The sequence below is a fragment of the Lactuca virosa genome, chromosome 4 (assembly GCF_052849685.1).
Source record: "Lactuca virosa cultivar CGN04683 chromosome 4, Lactuca_virosa_CGN04683_v6, whole genome shotgun sequence".
NCBI classification, from domain to species: domain Eukaryota; kingdom Viridiplantae; phylum Streptophyta; class Magnoliopsida; order Asterales; family Asteraceae; genus Lactuca; species Lactuca virosa.
In genome coordinates this window covers 93,361,703-93,387,115 of record NC_136429.1, presented here as the reverse complement: position 1 = coordinate 93,387,115, position 25,413 = coordinate 93,361,703, and the positions used below count along the sequence as shown (strand labels likewise).

General features: G+C 38.9%; 1 protein-coding gene and 1 long non-coding RNA gene across 2 annotated transcripts; one reads left to right on the top strand and one right to left on the bottom strand.

The window, feature by feature from the left end:
* The first annotated feature begins 374 nt into the window (after nt 1–374).
* On the top strand, nt 375–2,010 carry LOC145169350 (uncharacterized). The gene is made up of 2 exons (XR_013742444.1): nt 375–503; nt 1,879–2,010. It is a non-coding gene; the product is annotated as an uncharacterized LOC145169350 (long non-coding RNA).
* A 12,005-nt stretch (nt 2,011–14,015) lies between these two features.
* LOC145104776 (uncharacterized) lies at nt 14,016–16,547 on the bottom strand. Its single transcript, XM_079041964.1, has 4 exons — nt 15,595–16,547; nt 14,870–15,444; nt 14,574–14,752; nt 14,016–14,204 (listed from the first exon to the last, which is right to left on the bottom strand). Exons 1-4 carry the CDS (start codon nt 16,545–16,547, stop codon nt 14,016–14,018), a joined length of 1,896 nt encoding a protein of 631 aa, XP_078898090.1.
* Nucleotides 16,548–25,413: the final 8,866 nt, after the last annotated feature.

Below are 25,413 nucleotides of genomic sequence, written 5' to 3'. Positions count from 1 at the left end.
CCAAATCGATAAAACATTATTGCACAATTATCGGGGGCTGTGTAAGACTCTTAAACATGGCTTAACGGGGTTTACAAATATGACAATTGTAAAAATCTCATCATATTTACTATTTACTATTTACTATTTACTATTTACTACCTACTATTTACTATTTACGTTTTAAAAATTACTATTATTAGCCAATTAGTATTAACCATCTTCTAGAAACATTTGTCATGATTACATCATGAATATGTCATATACACTAACTAGTTATATGGAGAATGTCAACATTTAACACTTATTATTAAAGAATTATATATGAATAGTAATTCTTACTAGTATAAATACAAGGCTTAAGTCACTCATTTTCTACACCATTCTCTCTCAATTTCAAGACTTCAAAGGTTAATCATCAAGCTTTCTTCCACTCTTGGTTCTCGATTCGTCAAGGCATCTTCTAAGTGTTTTTGAGTTGAACACTTCTCTTCTCCAACATCCATCCTCTAAGAACACATAAGGTGAGTTCATACCCCTACATTTACATGTTTTTCTTAAGTTTTAAGGGGGGAATACAAGTAAAATCATCAAGAACACAATTAAACTTTTTCTATCAGATTACATCAGAAAAGATGAACTTTGATCACGGACTGTTTTGGTCAACTTAAATATCTTAGTTTTCAAAACTGTTCCAGGTGCAAGTAGTTCAAACTCTTAGCTTTAAAATGGCTACTTGCACATCTCCATATGATTTTTCTACAATTTATGGTGATTTTTACAAAACTGTCTATCATTTCAGAGGCAAACCCGGACCAGTCTGTGATTATGAACATTTTCACCTCTGTTAGAGATCACTAAAAATCATGATAAAATTTACGAACAAACTAGACTCATATTCCAAACTCTCAGAATTTGCGGATTTGGATTTAGAGCTTTGATGATTTTTCTATAAATTTTCTAAGAATAGTAACAGAAACTGTATTCAACGAAAAGTTGCTGTCAATTTCATTTCACCTTGTAACATGTTGAGCAAGGTGTATATCTTTATGTGATTATATGTTATTGCAATATATGACATTTTATCTTAATATTTAGACACACATCAGTTTACAAATGGATTTGGACATATAAAATATAAAGAATAACAAGTGATTATAATCAAAGTACAACCGATACATTCAAACATTAAATAAACTATTTTGAATATAGTTTGCATACATTACTACGTACTACCCTTGGTTGATAAACTATAATAGATATATTTTATGATACATTACATAACACATACATTTAAAAAGGGTACATTTATACAAAGGATATTTTCATTAAGCAAGGTACGGCCATACGGTACCAAGTTTTCATAACACGTAATTCCGTTAATGACTTTGTGAGACATTTACTTCAAATTACCATTAAGTCCTGTATTGTAACCAGAGTCTCCTTGAGGGAGAGCGTGATAGTTGTGTATAGATCTATATTGGGTTTGACAAACCCACACCTAAACTGCATGCAACAGTTAGACCGATAGGTCTGGGGTGACAAATGTCATAACATTTCCGACGCCTGAAGAACGTCGTTTTAGGAAACCTTGGTCATAGTATGGTTATAATAAACTCACATAAAGTATTAATAAACATGGGAATTTACGGGAACTTCATTAAAATTTAACGAGTTTATGTCGATTTAAACTTGCATTGTTTTACTATAAATATGACAAATTACTTGTACATTTCGGTCTTTGGGTTTTAAGACTACATTTACACATTAAGGAAAATATTGGATTTTCTAACACAAATACTACTTTTACAAACGAAAGGCTTTTAATAATACCAAACAAAAGCTTATGAACTCACCAACCTTTGTGTTGACACTTTTTCAAACAACTTGTATTCTCAGGAAATCATTAAACAGGTAACCAAGTGCTTTTGAGGATGGGGCGCTAAGGCGTCTACTATTTCATATTTTGTCAACATATTGTAATTGATTCGTAAACATGTAATTCATACAATAATATCACTTTTTCAATTATATATATGTTGGTTGTGTTTGCTTCAATTACTATTACAATTGTTGTTATGATACTATACATGAAGTCATCCACCCCCGGACGTTTCCGCCATCCTTTGTTTGGGGGTGTGACAAATGACTTACTATAAAAACTTGTATTCTTATAGAACGTGGCAAAACTTCAAAAAATGACATTGTATTTTTATAGAATGTGACAGTAAAAATTGTTGTTCTTTAAGAATGTTGTTATTCTTCAACTCATGGTTTAAAAAATTTGTTATTCTTCAATATGTTCATTCAATCGGAATATGTATTCTGTCAGAATTTGTATTCAATCAGAATATGTATTCTATTAGAATATGTATTCAACTCTTGGTCCACATTCATCCCTACATCCACACAATATTACCATCCACATTATAACCTAGCCTATATATATATATATATATATATATATATATATATATATATATATATATATATATATATATATATATATATATATATATATACCTCTTTTAATAAGAGAATACTAAATTTTGCCACTTGTTATTCTTTTAGAACCCAATTTGCCACGTGTCATTTTTTAATATTATCTCTTTTTTTTCTCGTTTAAACCAAAACCCCATCTCAATTTCAATTTCTTAACTAGATTGCATAAAATCTGAGACTTTCTAAATTATACCCTGTAAATCAGCAACCGAATTTTATGAAATTATAACGCCTCTATTGTATTCTTCCATGAAGATTTATTCATTGTCTCCCTTTCAGAAGATGTCACTATCTCTAGAACCCTACATCCTTCTCCAAACCATTCCTAACTAAGGTGGTGTTTGTTTTTTATAAAAAACATCTTCAAAACTCTTATTGCTGCGCGACGCAGCATACGCGCAACATTTTTTGTCTCGCAACGGTTTGTTTTTCGGAAATCTTCGGGGTGTAAAACCTCTGCCCGTGTGCTTCTTGGGGAAGCACTTGTTGTACCTCTTCCCACCCCTTCAAACCTAAACCTAAAAAGAATCCAACCAAAAAAAAAAAAACAGCCGCATGAAGCATAAAAATATAATTCATAAACAAAAAATTACCTCAAAATATAACCTTCCCGTCTTATCTAATTTAAACAAAAATATGCATTGTCTTGTAAAAAAATCAAAATTTTTTAAAATTATTGTCAATTGTCAAACATGCGCTTAAGGCTTAAGATAAAAAAAACATAACATCTTATTATATTAATAATATTAAATTAGGCATTACACATTTTTTGGTTTTTATAATGTGAATATTATAATTCATAGCGTCCATTAGTTACAGTTTATTATAACTAGAGTTATTCAAAATCGTATATACATAAAAAAAAAATGCAAAATGGAAACCCAATATTTTGGCAGGATATTATATACCAAAATTTATATATTATATTAACTTTTATATAATCCAAAATATTGGCAAGATATCTTATTTAAATCAATTTTTCGCTTGTTTCCTCGTCTCAATATAAAATCAATTAATATTTAATTGCCATTCTAAAAAAATAAAAAATAAAAATTAATATTTAATTAAATCGGACATAGAATGGATTTGCGAAATATATTGAGTTTGAAAAAAATATATATATATATATATAATTAATTTAATATTATTGAGAAAATCTACTCATTACAAACAAATAAAATTTCTAAATTGGAATATTTTTCAGTAACCCTAACAATATGTTTTTTCTAAAAACTATTTTCGGTTTATTAAATTGGTTTATTTTAATTTTTTAATGTCTACAGCAACCTGCAGATGTTAACAAAAACAAACACGCTTCTAATTACAGTCTGCAGCCGTTTGGTCCACCTCTTCTGCTGCAGAGGGTTGTAGAGGTGGTCCGTAGACTTTATAAATTTTTGCTTCAGAAAAACAAACAGCACCTAAATATATCTCAATCCATAAAACTCTAAGCCACATATCAAACGGGAACGACCACCACTACGCTATCACCATCAAACACCCACCACTGTGCTATTGTCCTTCTATGTATCTCTCTTGATCCAAAAACCCTAAGTCGCACCGGCATATATCACTCACCATTGCTGCCATCCCTTCTCTCTCTCTCTCATACGATAAAACACACACACACACACAGATCACTGATACACCATCGCCACCGCTACCGCTACCACTCACCTCATCACCTTGAAAACCAATGGAGGAGATAGATCAGTGAGAGGAATTAAAGTTTTTTTTTAATTTATCATCATCCTTCTCTGTATAAATTTTAAAATGAAAACAATAATGTAACGTCCCGAAAAGTAGGGTAAAAATTTCATTTTTAATATAATCAAAACACTCATTTATCCTTTATTCAAACATTTAGATGTATTTCAAAATAAAAACAATTATCAGAGTTCATTCCCAAAATCACGAATTGCGAAAAACACGGGTGCATGCGCTGCGATCAAGCCGGGCCTTCCCTTTCGAACCGGAAGTACCTGAAACCATAAACCACAAACTGTAAGCACAAAGCTTAGTGAGTTCCCCAAATACCATATACAATACATAACATATGAGCCATACAGATCATGCATACAATAGGAGGTGCTATGTGCCGACCATAGTCTTGCCATTATGCCACGAGCCGTATCATGTTCTTTCCTTGCCAGGCCAGGGGCCAAAACCCTAGGTCTTCTAGACAAGTGTCAGGAGCTGCCTCCTGGTCTTCCATGCAAGCATCACAAAGACAACTAGAATACAATCTACAACTACTTATCTAATTAACTGCCAGAGTTCAGACTCTGATCTTGCATACAGATTCCCAAGAGCCACCTCCTAATCTTTCATACAAAATGCCAAGGGTCACCCCTAGTCTTCCTACAATACATAAACCAAATGGGCCGGCGTTGGTGCCTTCGACCCATAGTACAGTGAGTAGACTCACCTCGACAGCTGAACCCATGAATAAATCTCTGACTGCTGATCTGCTGAAATCCTAGCGCTATCAAACAAATAACACCTAATTAACAATTGGGTTCCAAAATAAATCCATACATGGGGTAAAAAGACCATTTTACCCCTCACCTAGTTTGTTCCAAGACTAAGGCCCAAACTCCCAATCATAAAGGCCCACAAACCAAACCATCCAAATCCCACTTATGGCCCAATTTTCCAAATTGGGACCAAACCCTTATATGGGCCTTACCCTAAAGCCCATTAACTTTTCCCTAATCCAAACACTTGTTTAGAGATGACCCAACAAATCCCCAATCAATCCAAGCCCATAAGATAGCCCAAACCGAAGCCCAAACATGCAAAGCCCAACATACCGAGTACGCGGGGCGTACTCAGCACGTACGCGCATTGTACTCGCTTGGAGGACTATACGCTAAGCGTACCTGCTTGTACGCCCAACGTACTCCTCGAAATCAGTCCTCACCATTCCTGACACGCCAAACAACCTGAGCCACACGGCTACAATCCCTAGCATACCACAACCTTCCCCAAGGCAACCGAAACCAACGCTAGCAGAACTCTCCAAACCCAAAGAAGAACGAATCCTTAATCCCTTGTAGAAAACCACATCTACCTTTCCGAACCTGAAATCTAAAATTGGTCTGACTTCCCGACAGACCGCCCACACTGAACCACTACCATGCCAAATCCTCATTGGATATTAGACTAAAAAAAACACTTCCAATCCTGATTATCTTGATGCTTCCATAGGAATAAAATCACTGACCATATACAGCTGCAGAACACTTATACTTGACAGAAGGCTCCGATAATCCTTCGAGTAGAAGATTCATCCCTGCAACGGTTAGAGTCAAACGAGAGCTGTGCAACAGGGTCAAGTCAATTACTTTGAGATTATTTAATCTAAACTGCCAGTGACTTAGCATTTTCCCGAATAACAAGCGACTCCACAGACGAATCCCAAATCGCTAATGCTGCCCGAATCATCGTGCTGCCCTAGCTGCTTTCCAAAAGCACCCGAGACCTCCTAGGTCCCAACTTGTCTGCTAACTATCTGAAATATCGGATTTCCGCCCGGTTGCTGAGTCAAAAGACAGACACACATAGTCGCCCCTTGCGACTTTCGAAAGAAAGCCTCAACTGGCAATAATTTCCCAAACTATCTCACCACCAATTCCAATGCTAAAAAAATGAATGCTACAACTGTAGTCTTATATCATACCCGGCCTCCTACGACCTACCATTTCCTGATTCCAAGCATGTTGTGGCCCTCCCACAGTCTTACGGACTAACCCACCCTGGTCTAAATCATCTGAAGAAATCCGTGACCAATCATGGATTTGCCACACCCTCACCGCTGCATGGAGACCGGTGAATGCTACGGCCACCCTGCAGTCTTACAACACTCCTACGCTAACCGCCAACTAGTGAATGCTACGGGTGACCCTACAGTCTTACAACACTTCAACACTAACTGCCAACCTAGTGGATGCTAATTGCAACCCCGCATTCTTACAACACCTCCTATTTTTCCATGGCCACCGACCATGGTCTTACCACTCATCCATCAATCCATACACAACCAGAGTCGAACACGCACTCGACCAAGCGCCCAAACTGGACTCGATTCATGCCTGGAACTCCAATCTGGGTCCACTAAAAGCTTGCTCTCCATAACCAAGAAGGACGCTAACCAACTTTTAGGAAGTTTTCCTGAACTCCTGGTGGTTGTCGAGGCCAACAAAAATAAATAACCCTAAATCTTTTACACTAAAATAGTGTATAGTGGTAAAGGGGTCGATCCACGGAGATTGGTTCAATTTATAACTCTATGGAAAATCTCTTTGCAAAAGTGCTTGTAAAATGACAATAAAATAAAAATGGGGGGTTTTGATCTTTTTGAAATACTTAAATTAAAACTAGAATTAAACTAGAACTTAAATGAACAATCTGGAAAAAATAAGATTTTGATGTGAAATCAATAAGAGAAAGATGGTTGACTTAAGGTTTCCTCACTTTGACTTTTGATGAACATATCATTAGAATCCAATGGTGCAATACTTGATTTAAACCCTTAATTTGGCTATAGTAATCCAAGGAGCTTGAGATTACCTAGACTTTTCTTAGTTGTTGAAATGGTTAGAGAAGCTTATAACAATTTCCTTAGTCAAAGTCACTAATTCCAATAAGCATGTAATTAGTGAAAGTCAACTAGCATTAAGAACCAAAAAGTCACCAAATCCAAGAGGAGTCAAAAGCTTCCACTACCATGTTGGAGAAAATATTTTTATGATTGTGTGAAGTAAAACTAACACAAGAATCACTTGTTGCTTGCTAATTTGAAGATCCTTTACTTAAACAAGAAATTAGCCAACTAATCACCACAAACACATTTAAACTCATGAATAAAAACATACAAGCAATGATAAGATGTTAAAACACAAAACATTTTCATAAAGATTCAAACACAAATTCATGGATTCTTCAATATTCAACAAAAGTTCAAAGGATTCAACAAAAGTCAACCAAGATTTGTTTAGCCAAGCATGGCTAAACTCAAGAAAACAAAGTTAGATAAGATTGTACCAAACATTTGACAAGAATCAAGAGATGAAAAGATGAAGTTCTTGAGGGTTTTTGGTCTTCAAAGTGCTCCAAAACTGCAGACAGAATGCCTCCAAATCGGATGTAAAAGATAAGGATGAAGAGGCACACCAACCTTCCCAATATAGAGCTCCAAATGAAATCCCGAAATTTCCCCTGCAGGAACCCACGTGAGCCGCGTGGATTCTTACACGGGCCGCGTGACTTTGACGGAGTTTTTGGGCTTCTTCAAGTTTTGGGCCCCCACAGCTATTCCATTGGCCCAGTTCGAGTCTAATCAACTTCTAGCCCATTTTTCTTCAATATTTCATCAATTTGATCCCAAATTGCCCCTCCAAATCACTCGAAGCTTCCACAAACTCCCGATCATCGATCTCCGCACACTTGAAAATTCTCCCGCGCCTTGCAATTTTAAAGTTCAAATCTTCCAAGCCTTCAAGCAGTTGATAAGCCCACTCCATGAATCACCTCCATAACCATCAAGCACGAAATCCCCATTGCCCTTCAAGTCCAATTGCCTCCTAAAAATCCCGCTCCGCTAGTCTCCAAAAAGATCTGCAATAATGCTCAAGAAACTAGAAAGTACCCGAAATGGTCTTAAAATAACAAAAAGGAAAATATGCATGGAAATTAACTAAAATGCAAATGAAATGTGCTAAAATAAACTATAAAAAGAAGTAAATAAAATGAAACTATCAAATCACCCCAAGCTTAAACCTTACTTGTCCTCAAGTAAGACAAGACTAAAATGAACTCGGGATGAACTATCCTAAGAAAAATAAAAAGAATGGATAGAACCGCGGAACCTGATCACCGTTAGTCAACATGGTCAGAATTGATCTTGCTATTATCTCATTACTTTTTCATCCGATGACAATGGGACCATAAACCACAGCTAGGACAACTCCTTTAGGTGAGTAAGGAGGGATGGTCAGTCGCAGCCCCAATGGAACATGCATACAATGAAGAACATCTGTAGTAGGGAGAAAGCAGCTGGATGGGCTCGTGAGGAGCTCCTTTTTAAGTGCACACTCTTATCACGAAAGTTGCGTGATCTCACGTCTATTGGCCACTCTCAAATGTGATTGGGTTTCATCGCTCGGGCATCATTGTAGGAATCCGTTCACTTAGTGTTGGCCCAAACCTCCCGTAGTATCCGACTCAACAGTCTCTCTAACATCACCAATTTGCGAAAAGAAACAACTCGATCTAAATACAATAAGACAAACCTATATAAATGAATATCAATCGCTGGGTGACTAAAATGTAGGAAAATTTGTTCAATAATTGAACCGGTCACCTATCTAAGATTATTGCAGCTTGAAATTTTTTTTAATTTTTTTTTATTATTTTATTATTTATTATTTTTTATTATTTTATTATTTTATTTTATTATTATTATTATTATTTTTGATCAAGAAAACTTTTTTACTCAAAATTTGGTTCCCAAAAATATGTAAGTGGAACCGAGAGGGTAATAATATAATCCGAATGATCTAAGTGTGAAAATGACCATGTGTGGAGCGTAAATATGCAAGCTCCTTTTCAAACTTGTGATTTTTCAAAAATAATGAAAATGCCCAAATGTGGGCTAAAAGTCTCTCTAAAATCCTAAGTGAATCGCAAAAAGAATATGGTGATGTAAAGAGACCGGATATGGATTCTACTCAGGGACAAGCACCAGTGCTTCATCCTAATGGTTCAAACATGATCAAGTGTGATCCTCTCGGCGGTAGTAACCGCAAGGCTAAGAACATCCATTGTTATAGTATATCCTACAGTTGTTAGTATTGCATGCATAATTCTTCATGAAACTACCTGGCCATGATCACTTACCCCTTTAAGTCCCAAACTGCAGCTAGTGGTCCCGGTTCGATGGGTGAGATAGCAACAAGGTCGTGGACCAATACTGATACACTAACTATGAACCTGTTCCATGGCATCCAAGGGGGGGGGGGGGGGTGAGAATAAACAGATAACAAAAATGCATGAATGCTAATGCCCTAAGCTAAATGTTATGCGAAAATAGAAAGTAGAAAAGAAGAAAATAAAATCTTTTTGGAATTTTATAAAAAGTAAAAAAAAATGAATGCAAATTAGCTTAAAACGAAAATGAAATGCAACCTAACTAAAAAAAATGCATGAAAAAGTAAAAGCAAAAGGCAAATGCCCCACCCCAAGCTTAAGAACAAGCATTGTCCTCAATGCTTAAGGAAAGGGCGGAAATGACCTAAATTGGAGGGTCGGGCGGCGGGAAATGTCCGTGGCGATAGTGGTAATCCCACATATCCTGGACCTGGCGAGAAGTGGGTGGGAAGGACTGCTCCGGCTGATCGACACGGGCCGCCACGGACTGGATAGCTCGTGTGTTCTCCTGCTTCTGAGTATCGATGCGCTGAACCGTGGAGAACATCGTGGCGAATTGGTCGAAGAAGTTAGGGGGGAAATATGGTGGGATCTCGTGTCCCCCCTGCTGTTGTGGCTGATATTGAGGCTGGGCAAAATGTTGTGGGGGTTGAAACTAGTCATCTTCATCATCCACAGGAGGAGGGTAGTCGGATGGAATGACCCATTGTTCGGGGTCGGTTGGTTCGAAACACCTTATATAATCGTGAGGAAGAATGAGGAATGGATGATTATCAAGGTTCCAAATGTGACCATCAACTGATTCACGGATGATTTGCATCTGCCGGAGTGCAAGGATGTCAAGGCTAGAGGGTCCAGACGCCTTTTCAAATGGAAGGGTGGAGAGAAGGAGCTGAAGTGGGGGTCTAGATGCAATGAGTGTGATCAAGCCGCCGATGAAAATGTCCCCGGTGTCCATAGTGGTGAAATTATAGCATTTGGTGAAGAAGAAGGTGGCAAAATCCGGGTTGGGTCCGTTTTCGCGAATCATGCACCATAGAAAGAATAATTCAGCTTTGGAAATTTGACCCACTTCGGAGCGGGCAAAGATGGTCCATGTAAGGACTCGGTGGGCCAAGCGTAAACATGGATGAATGATTGAGGAGGCCTTGGAGGAAGATGATGAGTAGCGTGGCTCGTGAGTGATTTGCTGCCAAAAATTGTGTTCGTTAAAGGTGGCGGGCCAAGGATTCTGTTGGGAGTAAGTGTGATCCACAGGGGTACCCATTAAGGCATTGAAGACCCAAAATGGCAATGACCTACTCTCGCCTAACATTTGGAAGGTGATGGTGTTCGTATCGTCATCCATGCGGAATGTGGAGAGGAATTCCAAAGTCGGCTTAACGTAGGTGGCTGCACGATTATGGAGAAACTGACCCCAACCAATGTTTTTAAAAAGTGCTTGAACTCCCTCAAGAACTCCAAGAGTTTTGAAAGACTCTCGATGGAGAAACTTGGTTGATTTGACCTTGAGCTTGATGGAAACAAGAAAGTCATACGTTTTGCGGTCGTCACGATTCAACAAACGAAATGGGGGGTCATTGGATTTGCCTTTCGACCCACCCTTAGATGAACTTGGTTCGGTTTTGGCACGCTTAGACATTGAATCGGGACAAAAAGTTGGCAATAATAATCTTCAAATCACACCAAAGACCACACGTGTGACTACACAATTCCAACAATAAACGGGTATTTAACAAACAAATAATCAAGTTAAAGGAACGAGGGTACCCAATTTGCTTAAACCCGAGACAAATGGTGGAGGCAGAATGAGATCCACCAAAGAGATTCTCCAAGACACCCCAAGCTTATGATGTTGCTCCGTATTTGACGCTTGAATCGCTAAAACAACCCCACAAACGAGCTTCAAGATGATTTTCCGGCGACTAGAGTGGCGCACCCGGAATTTGACAAAAATTTTTGGTGAGTTTTTGGGGGAAAATTGGTATGGTTAGTAAGCTCTTGATGAGAGAAGCAAAACCCCGTGCTCGGAATCTCCAATGGTGGCCGGAGTTGGCCGGAAAATGCGAAAGAACGCGGTGGTGGGTGGTGGTAGCGCCCGGAATTCCTGGCATAGATCGGACCGGATTTTGGGTGGGGTTTGTAGAGCTTGAAAAATGGGAGAGAATGGCGGTGGTTTCATGAGATTCCGACCGGTAGAACTTCAGGAAATTGGATTTTTGTGAGAAGTGGGTTTTGGTGTTCATGAGCTCTAGAGAGAAAATGGTGGGGTTGTGTAGGGTTAGAATGAAGAAGAATAGTGAAAGGGATGTTTAATATTTGGTCAATAGAGGTCAAACCCGGTCAATGTTTGGTCAAATCATTAAACCTCCTGGTCAAAGAAAGTCAAATGAGTCAACAGTCCAAGAATCGCAGTCAATGTGTAATACGCGGGCAGGGCGCGGGCCGCATGCTGGCCGCATCAAGTTTGTCGAAATGTTCTACATCATTACGCGGGCACTGCTCGGGCCGCATGGAGGCCGTGGGATCTGATGCGATTGAAAAAAACACCAAGTATTCGAACACCCACGCGGGCTAGGCGCGGGCCGCACGGTGGTCGCGTCTAGTTGCAATAAAAGTGTCTGATCCAACGCACGGTCTGGGCTCGGGCCGCGTGATGTCCGCGCTTGCTGAACGAGATTGTACCTTTGGGCTACGCGGGCCGCGGGCCCTTCCTGCACTTCAAAAAATGAGATTTTCCACTAAACTTGATTTTTAGCTCAAAAAGATCCCCGTAAGGCCCAGTTTCAAAATTTTCGACAAAAGTTGGAATGAAGGGTGAAACCTTTCAAAAAATTATTTTCAAAATCCCGAAAACGCTGTTTTAAAATGATTTATTTGGATTTGGAAAAGGATGAAAGCATAGCTTTCCAAAAATGCCCTTCTTTAACATCTTTGGCGAGACGTCTTCCTTGCTTGCTTCAACACATCGGGACATCCAAATGGATGATTTCAAGAGAATTAGCATTGAAACCTACATAGAATGGCTTCAAACGGTGCCCATTAACTTTGAAAATTTGTCCCATATTTTCACTTTGAACTTCCACCGCCCCATGGTCAAAGGTCTTTATCACAACAAAAGGTCCAATCCATCTTGACCTTAACTTGCCCGAAAATAACTTCAATCGTGAATGGTAGAGTAAGACCCTATGCCCCAGTTTAAAATGCATCCGAGTGATGGACTTGTCGTGGAAGAGCTTCGTTTTCTCCTTGTAAATTCTTGAGTTTTCATAGGAGTCGTTTCTCAATTCTTCTAGCTCTTGGAGTTGAAGCTTCCTATGCCTCCCCGCCTCATCAATATTGTAATTAGATTGCTTAACCGCCCAAAATGCACGGTGCTCTAATTTGACGGGTAGATGACATGGCTTTCCAAAAACCAACCTAAATGGGGACATTCCTATCGGGGTCTTGTAAGTGGTCCGATAAGACCATAAGGCATCATCAAGCCTCAAACTCCAATCCTTTCTCGTCGGATTCACTGTTTTTTCAAGAATGCTCTGCACTTCACGATTCGAAACCTCCGCTTGACCGTTTGTTTGAGAGTGGTAGGCGGTAGAAACACGATGGGTCACGTTGTACTTCTTCAATAAATCCTCCATCATCTTGTTGCAGAAATGCGTCCCTCGATCACTGATCAACGCCCTAGGCACACCAAATCTCACAAAAACATTAGACTTTAAAAACTCGATAACCGTTTTGGCATCATCCGACCGTGTGGCTTTGGTTTCAACCCACTTAGAAACATAGTCAACCACGAGCAAGATGTAAACGTTGCCAAACGAAACGGGAAATGGGCCCATGAAATCAATTCCATATACGTCAAAAACTTCACAAACAAGGATGAGATTTTGTGGCATTTTATTCTTTTGTGAAATGTTTTCTGTTCTTTGGCATCGTTCACAACCTTTACAAAACATATAACAATCGCGTGACATGGTTGGCCAAAATAGTCCACACTCAAGAACTTTTCTCAAAGTTCAGCTAGGCCTGAAATGTCCCCCACAAGCAAATTCATGACAAAATTTCAAAATGGATTGATGCTCTTGTTGGGGCACACACCGCCTAATGATTTGATCGGGACAATGTTTCCACAAATAAGGTTCATCCCACACATAATACTTTGCATCACTTTTTAATTTGTCTTTTTGAGCACGTGAGAATGTGTCAGGATACCTTTTTGTGACCAAAAAGTTAACGATATCAGCATACCAAGGAGTAGATTGAATAAGGGAAAAGAGATGCTCATCCAGAAACTCATCCCGCAATGGGAGAAGAGTTTCATTTGAAATGATCCGGCTTAGGTGGTCGGCAACAAGGTTCTCGCATCCACTCTTGTCCCGAATCTCCAAGTTAAATTCTTGTAACAATAAGATCCACCGGAGGTGTCTTGGCTTTTCATCTTTCTTTGTCATCAAGTACTTGAGAGCCGCATGATCCGAATACACTATGACTTTGGTACCAAGTAGGTATTGCCTAAACTTCTCCAAAACGAACATTATGGCTAATAGCTCCTTCTCCGTGGTAGAGTAGTTGCTTTGAGCATTGTCTAGTGTCCTCGATGCATATTAGATCACATGGGAGGCTCTTCCATTCTTTTGACCCAAAACGGCGCCAATAGCATAATTGCTTGCATCACACATGATCTCGAAGGGGAGATCCCAATTTGGTGCTTGTATGATGGGGGCGGATGTAAGCAATTCCTTGAGCTTGTCGAAAGCTTCTTTGCACGCCTCATTGAACTCGAAATGGACCTCCTTTTGCAAGAGTTGGCACATTGGTCTTGTTATCTTTGAAAAGTCCTTGATGAATCGTTGGTAGAAACCTGCATGGCCCAAAAAGGAACGAACTTCCCGAACCCAAGTTGGGTAAGGTAAGCTTTGAATAACATCAATCTTGGCCTTATCTACCTCAATTCCTTTCTTTGACACAATGTGACCCAAAATAAGACCTTGACTCACCATAAAATGACATTTTTTAAAGTTTAAAACCAAATATGTTTCAATGAATCTTTTCAAAATTTTGGTGAGATTGGTCAAACACTCTTGAAAGGAGTTGCCATATACTGTAAAATCGTCCATGAAAACTTCAATTATATTTTCAACATATTCAGAAAAGATACTAACCATACAATGTTGGAAAGTGGCCAGAGCATTACATAATCCAAATGGCATTCTCCGGTATGCGAAAGTGCTAAATGGACATGTAAAAGTTGTCTTTTCTTGGTCTTCCGGCGCCACCGGGATTTGGTGAAAACCGGAATACCCATCAAGACAGCAATAGTGAGATTTTCCGGCCAACCTTTCTAACATTTGGTCAATGAAAGGCAATGGAAAATGATCTTTTCGTGTGATTGCATTGAGTTTGCGGTAGTCAATACATACTCTCCACCCGTTTTGCACACGGGTGGGGACCATCATACCTTTGTTGTTCTCGACCACCGTGCTTCCCGTCTTCTTTGGAACAACTTGCACCGGGATCACCCACTTGCTATCCGAGATTGGATAGATCATTCCCGCATCAAGGAGCTTCAAAATCTCTTTCTTGACCACTTCCATCATTGGTGGGTTCAACCTCCTTTGTGCGTCCCGACTTGGCTTGCATTCATCCTCCATCAAAACTTTGTGCATGCAAGTGGAGGAACTCAGTCCCTTGATATCCACGATCGTCCAACCCATTGCTTCTTTATGTTCCTTCAACACCTTAAGGAGTTGCTCTTCTTCACATTCGGTTAAGTGAGTTGAAATAATAACTGGAAGGGTTTCATTCTTTCCTAAATAAGCATACTTTAAGTGTTGTGGGAGGACATTCAATTCCAATTTGGGTGGTTGAATAAGGGATGGTGACAACTTTGTGTGGGTCGGGGGCAACTCAATTTGCTTGACATCAAATCTTGTAGATTTCTTCACCTCCAAATTATTGACCAACTTCTCAATCTCCGGATCCAAAGAATAACGCTTCAATTGTTCGACTAGCTTCCCACAATCAAACCCCTTGCTTAAAATCATTTACAAAACATCACCATTAGACAACTCGAACAATTCTTGGGTTATTGGCTCGACAGCATCAACAAAGTACAAAGATGCAACATCACTAGGATATCTCATGGCATCATAAATATTAAAACTTATTGTTTCACCATCAAACTCCATTGTCAAACTTCCCGCATACACATCGATCTTTGTCCTAGCCGTCTTCAAAAATGGTCTCCCAAGTAATATTAGAGCCAATTTGGAGGATACTTGCTCATCTAGATCAATTACATAGAAATCTGCCGGAAAGACCAATTGATTCACTTGCACCAAAACATCTTCTAGAACACCTCTAGGGAAGACACTCGATTTATCCGCAAGAGAGATTAAGAAACCGGTTTCACTTAAGGGCCCAACATTCAAAGATTCATACACCGAATAGGGCATGGCATTAATAGAAGCACCAAGATCAAGCATGACACTACTAAAAGTTACATCCCCAATCTTGCAAGGAACCCTAAACATTCCCGGATCTTTGCACTTATGTGGAAGCTTCCTTTGTAAAACCGCGGATGCATTCTCGTTCATTGAGATTTTCTCATTTCCCTTCAAATTTCTCTTGTTGGTGCAAATCTCTTTCAAGAATTTTGCATATCTAGGAATTTGTTTGATTGCATCAAGTAAAGGAATATTTACTTCCACCTTTCGGAAGGTGTCCAAAATCTCTTTCTCCTCCATGTTCTTCTTTGAAGTTGCAAGTCGGGAGGGGAATGGCGGTTGAATGGCTATTGGTGTCACTAGAGGGGTAGTCTTCTTTGGGACTCCAGCTTGTGTAGCGCTCTTAACAACGGGATCCTCAATGGGAGTGGCCTCTATTTCTTCCTCCTCTTCCATCGACTTCTTCTTCGAACTACTTTCTCCAGTTTGTTTACCACTTCTCAAGGTCACCACATTAACATTTGGGTTCTTTTCGGTTTGAGAAGGGAGTTTGCCATGAGACTCCAACTTGCTTATAGATGTAACTATATCTCCCATTTGTGCTTCAAGGTTGGAGATACTAGTTCTTGTCTCTTTTTGGAATTGTTGGGTACTAGTGGCTAAAGATTTGTTAATGTCTTCAAGAGACATTCTGAAGCTACTTGGTTGGGATTGAGGAGGTTGTTGATGATGTGGAGGGTGTGGTTTGGATTGATGGAGTGGTTGCGGGTGTTGGTAGTGAGGTTGTGGTGGTGGATAGGAAGGTCTAACCAATGCATTTTGAGGCAATGGTCTTGGGTTGTAGCTCATGTTGGGATTTGGCTTCCAACTTGAATTATATGCATTTTGGTAACCGGATGGCTTGTTGTGGTAATTTTGGAACTCTCCTGTGGCATTTACATGTTCCACATCTTCTTGAAGGATGGGACACATATCCGTAGGATGTCCCATTGTTGCACATATTCCATAAACAATCACTTGTGGAGTTTGTCCTATGGCTAGCTTTTGAACAACGGAGGTTAAGTCTTTGATTTGAGACTCGAGGTTTGATGTTCCCACTTCATTGACTTTGTGTTGTGTCTCTCTCTTCATATCGTGGCGCGGGCCAAAATGTTGTTAGTTCGCGGCTATGGTGTTGAAAAGTTGTCTTGTTTGTTGTGGAGTTTTACTAAAGACATCACCACCACTTGAGGCATCAACTAGTCTTCTCTCCATTGGCAACAATCCATCATAGAAGTGTTGGATGAGGAGTTGTTCCGGAATTTGGTGTTGTGGGCAACTATAGCACAAGTTGTTGAACCTCTCCCAATAATCATGAAAAGTCTCGTTTTGACCTTGGCGGATTCCACAAATCTCATTTCGAAGACTTGAGACTCTTGAGGCGGGATAGAACTTATCAAGAAAAGCTCTTGCCATGTCGGTCCATGAGTTGATTGACCCCGGTGGAAGATAAAATAACCAATCCTTTGCTCTATCGGCCAATGAAAAGGGGAATGCCCTTAATTTGATTTGGTCATCGGTTGACCCTTGTGGCTTCATACTAGTGAAAATAATGTGGAACATATTCAAATGCTTATGAGGGTCTTCATCCTCCAATCCATGAAAAGTTGGAAGGTGATGGACTAGACTTGACTTCAATTCCGAACCTCCTTCCAAAACCGGGTAATTGATACCGGTTGGAGTTTGTGTAACATCGGTTTCCATTATTTGCCTCAAAGTTCTTTCGGGAGCTTCTCCTCCGTCCTCCATTGCGATTGGTTCAATAATGGGTGGATTTTGTTGTAGAGGTGGTGTTTCGGGAATTCTTGGCGAGGGTCAGGACTAGAATCGGGTTCCGTGTCACTTGATGAAGCGGTTTCAACCTCCGGATCCCCGTGGGGATTTGAAGTTTGACCACGTTCTATTCTCTTTTCCTTCGCCAACCGTCTTGCTTCTTTTTCAATTTCAGGATTATAAATCAAAGCACCTGTACGTTGAGATCTGGGCATAGAGAAACAAATTGATTAAAAATAAACCATTCCCCGACAACGGCGCCAAAATTTGGTGGTTGTCGAGGCCAACAAAAATAAATAACCCTAAATCTTTTACACTAAAATAGTGTATAGTGGTAAAGGGGTCGATCCACGGAGATTGGTTCAATTTATAACTCTATGGAAAATCTCTTTGCAAAAGTGCTTGTAAAATGACAATAAAATAAAAATGGGGGTTCTGATCTTTTTGAAATACTTAAATTAAAACTAGAATTAAACTAGAACTTAAATGAACAATCTGGCAAAAATAAGAATTTGATGTGAAATCAATAAGAGAAAGATGGTTGACTTAAGGTTTCCTCACTTTGACTTTTGATGAACATATCATTAGAATCCAATGGTGCAATACTTGATTTAAACCATTAATTTGGCTATAGTAATCCAAGGAGCTTGAGATTACCTAGACTTTTCTTAGTTGTTGAAATGGTTAGAGAAGCTCATAACAATTTCCTTAGTCAAAGTCACTAATTCCAATAAGCATGTAATTAGTGAAAGTCAACTAGCATTAAGAACCAAAAAGTCACCAAATCCAAGAGGAGTCAAAAGCTTCCACTACCATGTTGGAGAAAATGTTTTTATGATTGTGTGAAGTAAAACTAACACAAGAATCACTTGTTGCTTGCTAATTTGACGATCCTTTACTTGATCAAGAAATTAGCCAACTAATCACCACAAGCACATTTAGACTCATGAATAAAAACATACAAGCAATGATAAGATGTTAAAACACAAAAGGTTTTCATAAAGATTCAAACACAAATTCATGGATTCTTTAATATTCAACAAAAGTTCAAAGGATTCAACAAAAGTCAACCAAGATTTGTTTAGCCAAGCATGGCTAAACTCAAGAAAACAAAGTTAGATAAGATTGTACCAAACATTTGACAAGAATCAAGAGATGAAAAGATGAAGTTCTTGAGGGTTTTTGGTCTTCAAAGTGCTCCAAAACTGCATAGAGAATGCCTCCAAATAGGATGTAAAAGATAAGGCTGAAGAGGCACACCAACCTTCCCAATATAGAGCTCCAAATGAAATCCCAAAATTGCCCCTGCAGGAACCCACACGGGCTGCGTGGATTCTTACGCGGGCCGCATAACTTTGACGGAGTTTTTGGGCTTCTTCAAGTTTTGGGCCCCCACAGCTATTCCATTGGCCCAGTTCGAGTCTAATCAACTTCTAGCCCATTTTTCTTCAATATTTCATCAATTTGAGACCAAATTGCCCCTCCAAATCACTCGAAGATTCCACAAACTCACGATCATCGATCTCCGCACATTTGAAAATTCTCCCGCGCCTTGCAAATTTAAAGTTCAAATCTTCCAAGCGTTCAAGCAATTGACAAGCCCACTCCATGAATCACCTCCATAGCCATCAAGCACGAAATCCACATTGCCCTTCAAGTCCAATCGCCTCCTAAAAATCCCGCTCCGCTAGTCTCCAAAAAGATCTGCAATAATGCTCAAGAAACTAGAAAGTACCCGAAATGGTCGTAAAATAACAAAAAGGAAAATATGCATGGAAATTAACTAGAATGCGAATGAAATGTGCTAAAATAAACTATAAAAAGAAGTAAATAAAATGAAACTATCAACTCCCAACTCACACAGTCCTCAATCCATACGCTCACTTGGGCCGGTCTCCCCCCCCCCTACGGGGACATGAAACTCAAACCTAGTTTCACTCCTGATTTCGCTCTCGAAAATCTAAACTGTTCTCCCCCACTTTGATTCGACTAAGCTCTCCCAGCTTGCAAGGTTTGAAATATTCCCAATCCATCTTCCCCACTTATGATTGAACTGCTTACAACCTGTACTTAACAATGCTAGTTTTCTATTGCTAACCAATCTAAAGACTTTACAACCTTGAAGACCAGATAAACACTTACCAAAATCCCAGCAAAACTGATAACCCAAATGCTTTTAATGATACATCATCCAAATCTTGAAGCCCTCTGAACTGATGCCAATACCAAAACTTTAGCAATAGACCACTTCCCTTGGCACCCCAAGGGCCAACCAAACTCAATTGCTAAACCACTGAACCCGGACGATACAAGAGAACTAACCTGTTGAATCCTGACCTGTAACACTCTAAATTTTCAACCATAATTTTCATTTTTAAAATCACATAAAACCCAATATCACATTTCTCAAAATCCACAAATCTATAAATTGCCAAAACACAAGTCAACAATTGTTTGATAATATCCCAGAATCCTAAAAAACATAAACTCCAACTCATGTGTACAATCAAGCCGGTGCCTTCCCGCGATCCTGAGAAGTACCCGAAACACATATCACACAAAACTGTAAGCACGAAGCTGATTGAGTTCCCCAAAATACCATGCACAAATAATTAGCCTCTCATGGCTAAATCTCAATAAGTACCCTCCGGGCATGTGTCTCAATAAGGACCCACCGGTCTTACAGCTCGGGTCGGACCCTCAAGTCCGGTATCTTAGTGAGGACCCTCCCGTCTCACAGCTCGGGTCGGACCGTCTAGTCCGGTATCTCAGTGAGGAACCTCTGGTCTCGCAGCTTGGTTTGGACCCTCCGGTCCTAACTAAATAAAGCATAAATATAATATACAACATGAATCACAAAGACAAAATGCATGATATCATATAACTCAGTATAAGCACATAAGACCCTCCGGTCAATAACTCAAATAAGACCCTCCGGTCAATAACTCATATAAGACCCTCCGGTCACACAGTATTACTACTCAGATAAGTATAGTGAGAAGACTCACCTCGTAAGCAAAGCAAGTAGATCTCGTACTCAATGATCGGTCTCGACTCCGCCTACATATCATAATCACCTCTAATTAACACTTTGCAATAACCACTCTAAAGATATTAAGTCAACCCCTTTACTAACTCTTGGAAAGGGTGAAAATACCATTTTACCCCTCCATGGCCTCCATAATCCCTAATTTGACCAAACCCTAAAAGTAAACGAAAGTCAACACTCGAGTTGACAGTCCATGTTGACGAAACTCGTCGAGTGCATCTATACGACTCGTCGAGTTTCTCCTGTTCTCAGAAAATCAGGAAACTCCAACACAACTCGACGAGTTGTAGCACGTCCAGACTATCAGGGAAAACCCTAACCGAATCGTCGAGTTGGCTCATGCACTCGTCGAGTCCCTCTAGTCCAATTCTCATTCGGACGGTTCTAAGCATAAATAAAATCCCAAACTCTAGATCTAGCCTCCCAAGGCTGAAATACCACGTAAAGCTGCAAGCTTTACGTCCATGCATGGCACCTAGGGCTCAAAATGCCAAAAAAAACTCTATAGAAGATTTTGTCACACCCCCAAACCAGAACGGAGGAAACGTTCGGGGGTGGAGGACGTCATGTGAGTATCACAACACATGCATTATAGTAATCAAAGTACAAACAACCATTACATTAATAAGTATAAGTTTCACATAAGTGTTTAAACATTACATATTAAAACAACAAAGTAGATACGGTAGAGGACATAAGACGCATCACGATACTAGGTAGTCTACTCAAAAGCTCTGGGAGTGTACCTGTCTACTGGGTTCCTGAGAATACAAGTTATTTTGAAAGAGTAGATCAGCATTTAAGCTGGTGAGTTCGTAAGTATTTTAGTTATATGAAGTATACTCTAAGTTCTTGGAAAAGTTAACTGGTTCCTCCGGAAAATCCTATATTTTCTGACGTGATAATATGATAACCATAATAGTTCCCTCTATAATTACTTAGTTTATACTAGTTATATATAACCTAATATCGAACGGACAGTTAAATGTGTGAATCTAACCTAAGCCCACAACCAAACAAGGAACAGGAAGTAAGGCGGAAATCACACATTCCACTGCCAATCGGATATTACTTATACATACCTCTGATGAATAAACTAAGGAACTATAGAATTGACCATTTAAGTCCTTTATGTTACACTAGTTTTGAGAAAGTGACAGATTATGTTCCATTCAAGTATTATTATACCTATAATAAGGTTTAACATAATTTTAACTATCCATAAAATTATGAAAAGAATGTTTTCCGTTTTAATGGTGAAAAGTGGTTTTAAATCTCGATAAAACTGTTCTGTAAATTAGTTTTAAATCCCCATAAAACCGTTATGATAAGTAGTTTTAAATCCCCATAAAACCGTTATGATAATGGAAAGTGATTACTACAGTAGTATTTCTTGAAAAGAAAAAACTACTGGTGAATAACTACCCTAATATTAACCTGGTTAATTAGGGTTAAAATGTGATAAAGTTGTAACCATACTGGACTAGAATTAACACGGCGACCTACTGGTGTCGAAACTGAATATGTGACATTTGTCACTCCATGGCTGGTCTGCCGGATTGTAGCTAGCAGACAGGATGTGGGATTATCATTCCCGTATAGATCTATACACACAATGCCCGCTCTCCTTCCAGGAGACTCTGTTTAAAAGAATGTAACATAGCAAGTATTGCTATGTCCTGAATACGTACCATCACATTTTAGTTTGAGTAAAGATCGAATTATATCCTTTTCTCAACAAATAAGTTTAGACCTCGTATACTTATCTAGAAAAATAGATTTCTTGTTTGTTTCATAAATTATACCTATTATAATTTATACGTTCTATCTGATTAACATGATCTCTCCTGAATGTATTCCTTTGCTCAGCATGATACAAAGGTAATGATACCGACTAAAGTAACCTTTTATATTCCCATATGTATAATGTATATAATTAAGAAGTAAACGACCTTCGGACAAATAACCTCACCTTAAACCACATCCAAACAAGGAAAAGGAGGTAAGGTAACTCATTAGTCCTAAGCCCTTTAAGTCTTATTTATATAGGTATACATATACGAACATGATTTTGACAATTATAATATGAAATAGTTTATAAAACCTTTTTCAAAGAGTTTAACAGTATTAAAAGAGTTTTAACGGTTTTTTAAAAAGAGTTTACATGACTTTAAAGATTTAGCATGACTTTAAGTCATTTTGGAAGTATTTGGTAATCTTTTATTGTTAACACAATATTTAAAGGCATAAGAAAACCTTTTATGTGATTGACATCACATGTGATTATTAACACAATCTGATAATTGTGTTCAACTTGTATTCCCACCCTAAACAGCATTTAAATCATTTAAAAGGTAGATTATAGGGGTATGAACTCACCTTATGTTGGAGATTTGATGGAAGATGTGATATAGAATATTTGGTATGCAAAACGAAGTCCCAAGCACAAATGGATCCTAATTGGCATATATTGACATATATATATATATATATATATATATATATATATATATATATATATATATATATATGTGTGTGTGTATTATTAGTGTATATAACAACTAATCATGTAAGGTAAACAACCTTAGGTGCTAGGAAACACTTGAAATGGAGTGTTACAAGCATATGTGATTGAAAGAAAGGAGTTCACGGCCAAATTTTAGGGGTTCACGGCCATGGGAGGGTTTACGACCCAAGATCTTATGAAGGGTTTACGGCCGTACACCCTTGAAGATCTTGAAGATGATGAACAGCAATGATGAATCAAGGCTAGAACAAAGGGGTTTCTAAGCATAAACAAGAATAGGGATGAAATGCTTACGTTTTTCGAGTGAAAAGTGAGCCTTCTCTTGATGATACTTGAGATAGAATGGATATTTCATGGCTGAAGTATAGAGAAATGAAGTAAAAATGAATCTATCCCATATATATGGAGGGTGGTTCACAGCTAGAAGAGTGTTCACGGCCGTGAACAAGGTTTATGACCGTGAACCTCATGTGTTGGACTTTCTGGTTCGGAACCAGCCTTTTGATCTCGAGCTAATACTTCATAACACTCAATCCTTAAGTGTATTAGGCCTAGAGACTCTCAAACTGGCCTTAAAAACAGTAAACAGATAGCAGAAACGAGTCTGAGTTTTGATTGAATTGGATTGATTTACAAGAAGAAAATAACGGGGTGTTACATTATCCCCCTGTTAGAGAGAATTTCGTCCCGAAAGTTAGTCTAAGGTGTATACATGAACGGAGGGAAAAAGGTAGATACATATGGTTCTGATGATCCTCTCCACCCCAAGTGAATTTGGGTCCTCGCTATGCACTTTAAGCGGACTCTCACTATTGGGATAGGGATTTGATTAGTCCTAATGACTTCGCTGTCTAGGATTTCTAAAGATTCTTCCACAAAGTTGAGGTTCTCAGTTATCTCGATCTAATCGAGTGGGAAAACAAAGGTCTCGTCGGATAAATACTTTTCAAGATAAAGACGTGGAAGGTAAGATGTAGATTATTGAATTCTTGAAGTAGTCGGGGTCTATAAGCTACTGGACAAATCTAGCAAGAATCTCGAATGATCTTATGTACCTTGAATTTAGTATTCCACGTTTTCCGAAGCGTATCATGTCCTTCCAGGGTGAGACCATCACATGACGTGGTCACTAACCTGGAATTTGAAGGGTTTTCTCTTATTGTTGGCATAGCTTTTCTTATTGACTTTGGAAGTCTTACGTCGCTTCCTGATTCGTACGCTCTTCTCGGTAGTTTCTCGTATGATTTTCGGACCAGCGAAGGTGCTGTATGGAAATTGGACCTCTAGCTAGTTGCGTGTCACCTACTTTAATCCAGTGCAGAGAGGATTTGCACTTGCGACCAAAGAGGGTTTCGAACATAGCAACTTTAATTGCTAGCATGATTAAGGACTCGACTAATTGACAAGTGAGTATTGTTGCTCTACCAAAGTCAATCACATATGCTCTTCGTACGACTTCTAATGCTTGAATTGATCTCTCATTCTGTCTATTGGTTTTTGGACGGTAGACTATACTGATGTCTAGCCTAGTTCCAGGAACTCCTGAAGTGACTGCCTAAAACTATTATCTCTAACGGAGATAAAATATATTGGAACACCGTGCAGTCTTACTAATCATTCTAACACACGTTCTAGTTATCTTCTCTATTTTGCATGTTTCTTTACAATTGTAGGAAGTGCGCGGACTTGGCTAATCTGTCGACGATCATCCAAAATGGCATCAAGTCCACCTGTTGCCTTGGTAACTTGATTATAAAGTCCATTACAATCCACTACCACTCCCACTCATATATCTCCGATTGTTACAGTAAGCCTGCGGATTTTGCTCAGAAGTTCATGATAAGACTCAGACTTGGCTCGCCCACCATCACCTCATGTATATAGAGTTGTATATAATTTAGATTTGAAAAAACGTTCGGATGGGTAACTCTGCCCCAGGTCCACAACCAGACATGGAACAGGAGATAGGGCGGGATCACACATCCTAAATCTTGTTAAGTGTAAATTATATACCACTCTCGCGTATACACTTAGAAGCGATAGATTAACCTAATGAGTTCTTAGCCTTTATTCTTGAACTTGACCTGTGGTACAATGATTTTCCTATAAGATATATTGGGGGTACTTCGTTGGTTACTGAATTCTGATACTACTTCGGTGCTTTTCAT

Excerpts from the sequence above, each read along its gene's own strand:
- LOC145104776 (XM_079041964.1), bottom strand. The coding sequence starts at position 16,547 with ATGTCTCTTGAAGACATTAACAAATCTTTAGCCACTAGTACCCAACAA. Across the intron at positions 15,445-15,594 it reads GCGGGAAGTTTGACAATGGA|CAAGGGGTTTGATTGTGGGA; the intron begins GTTTGATGGTGA and ends AATGATTTTAAG. Across the intron at positions 14,205-14,573 it reads CCACTTTCCAACATTGTATG|GAGGTCCATTTCGAGTTCAA; the intron begins GTTAGTATCTTT and ends CTCTTGCAAAAG.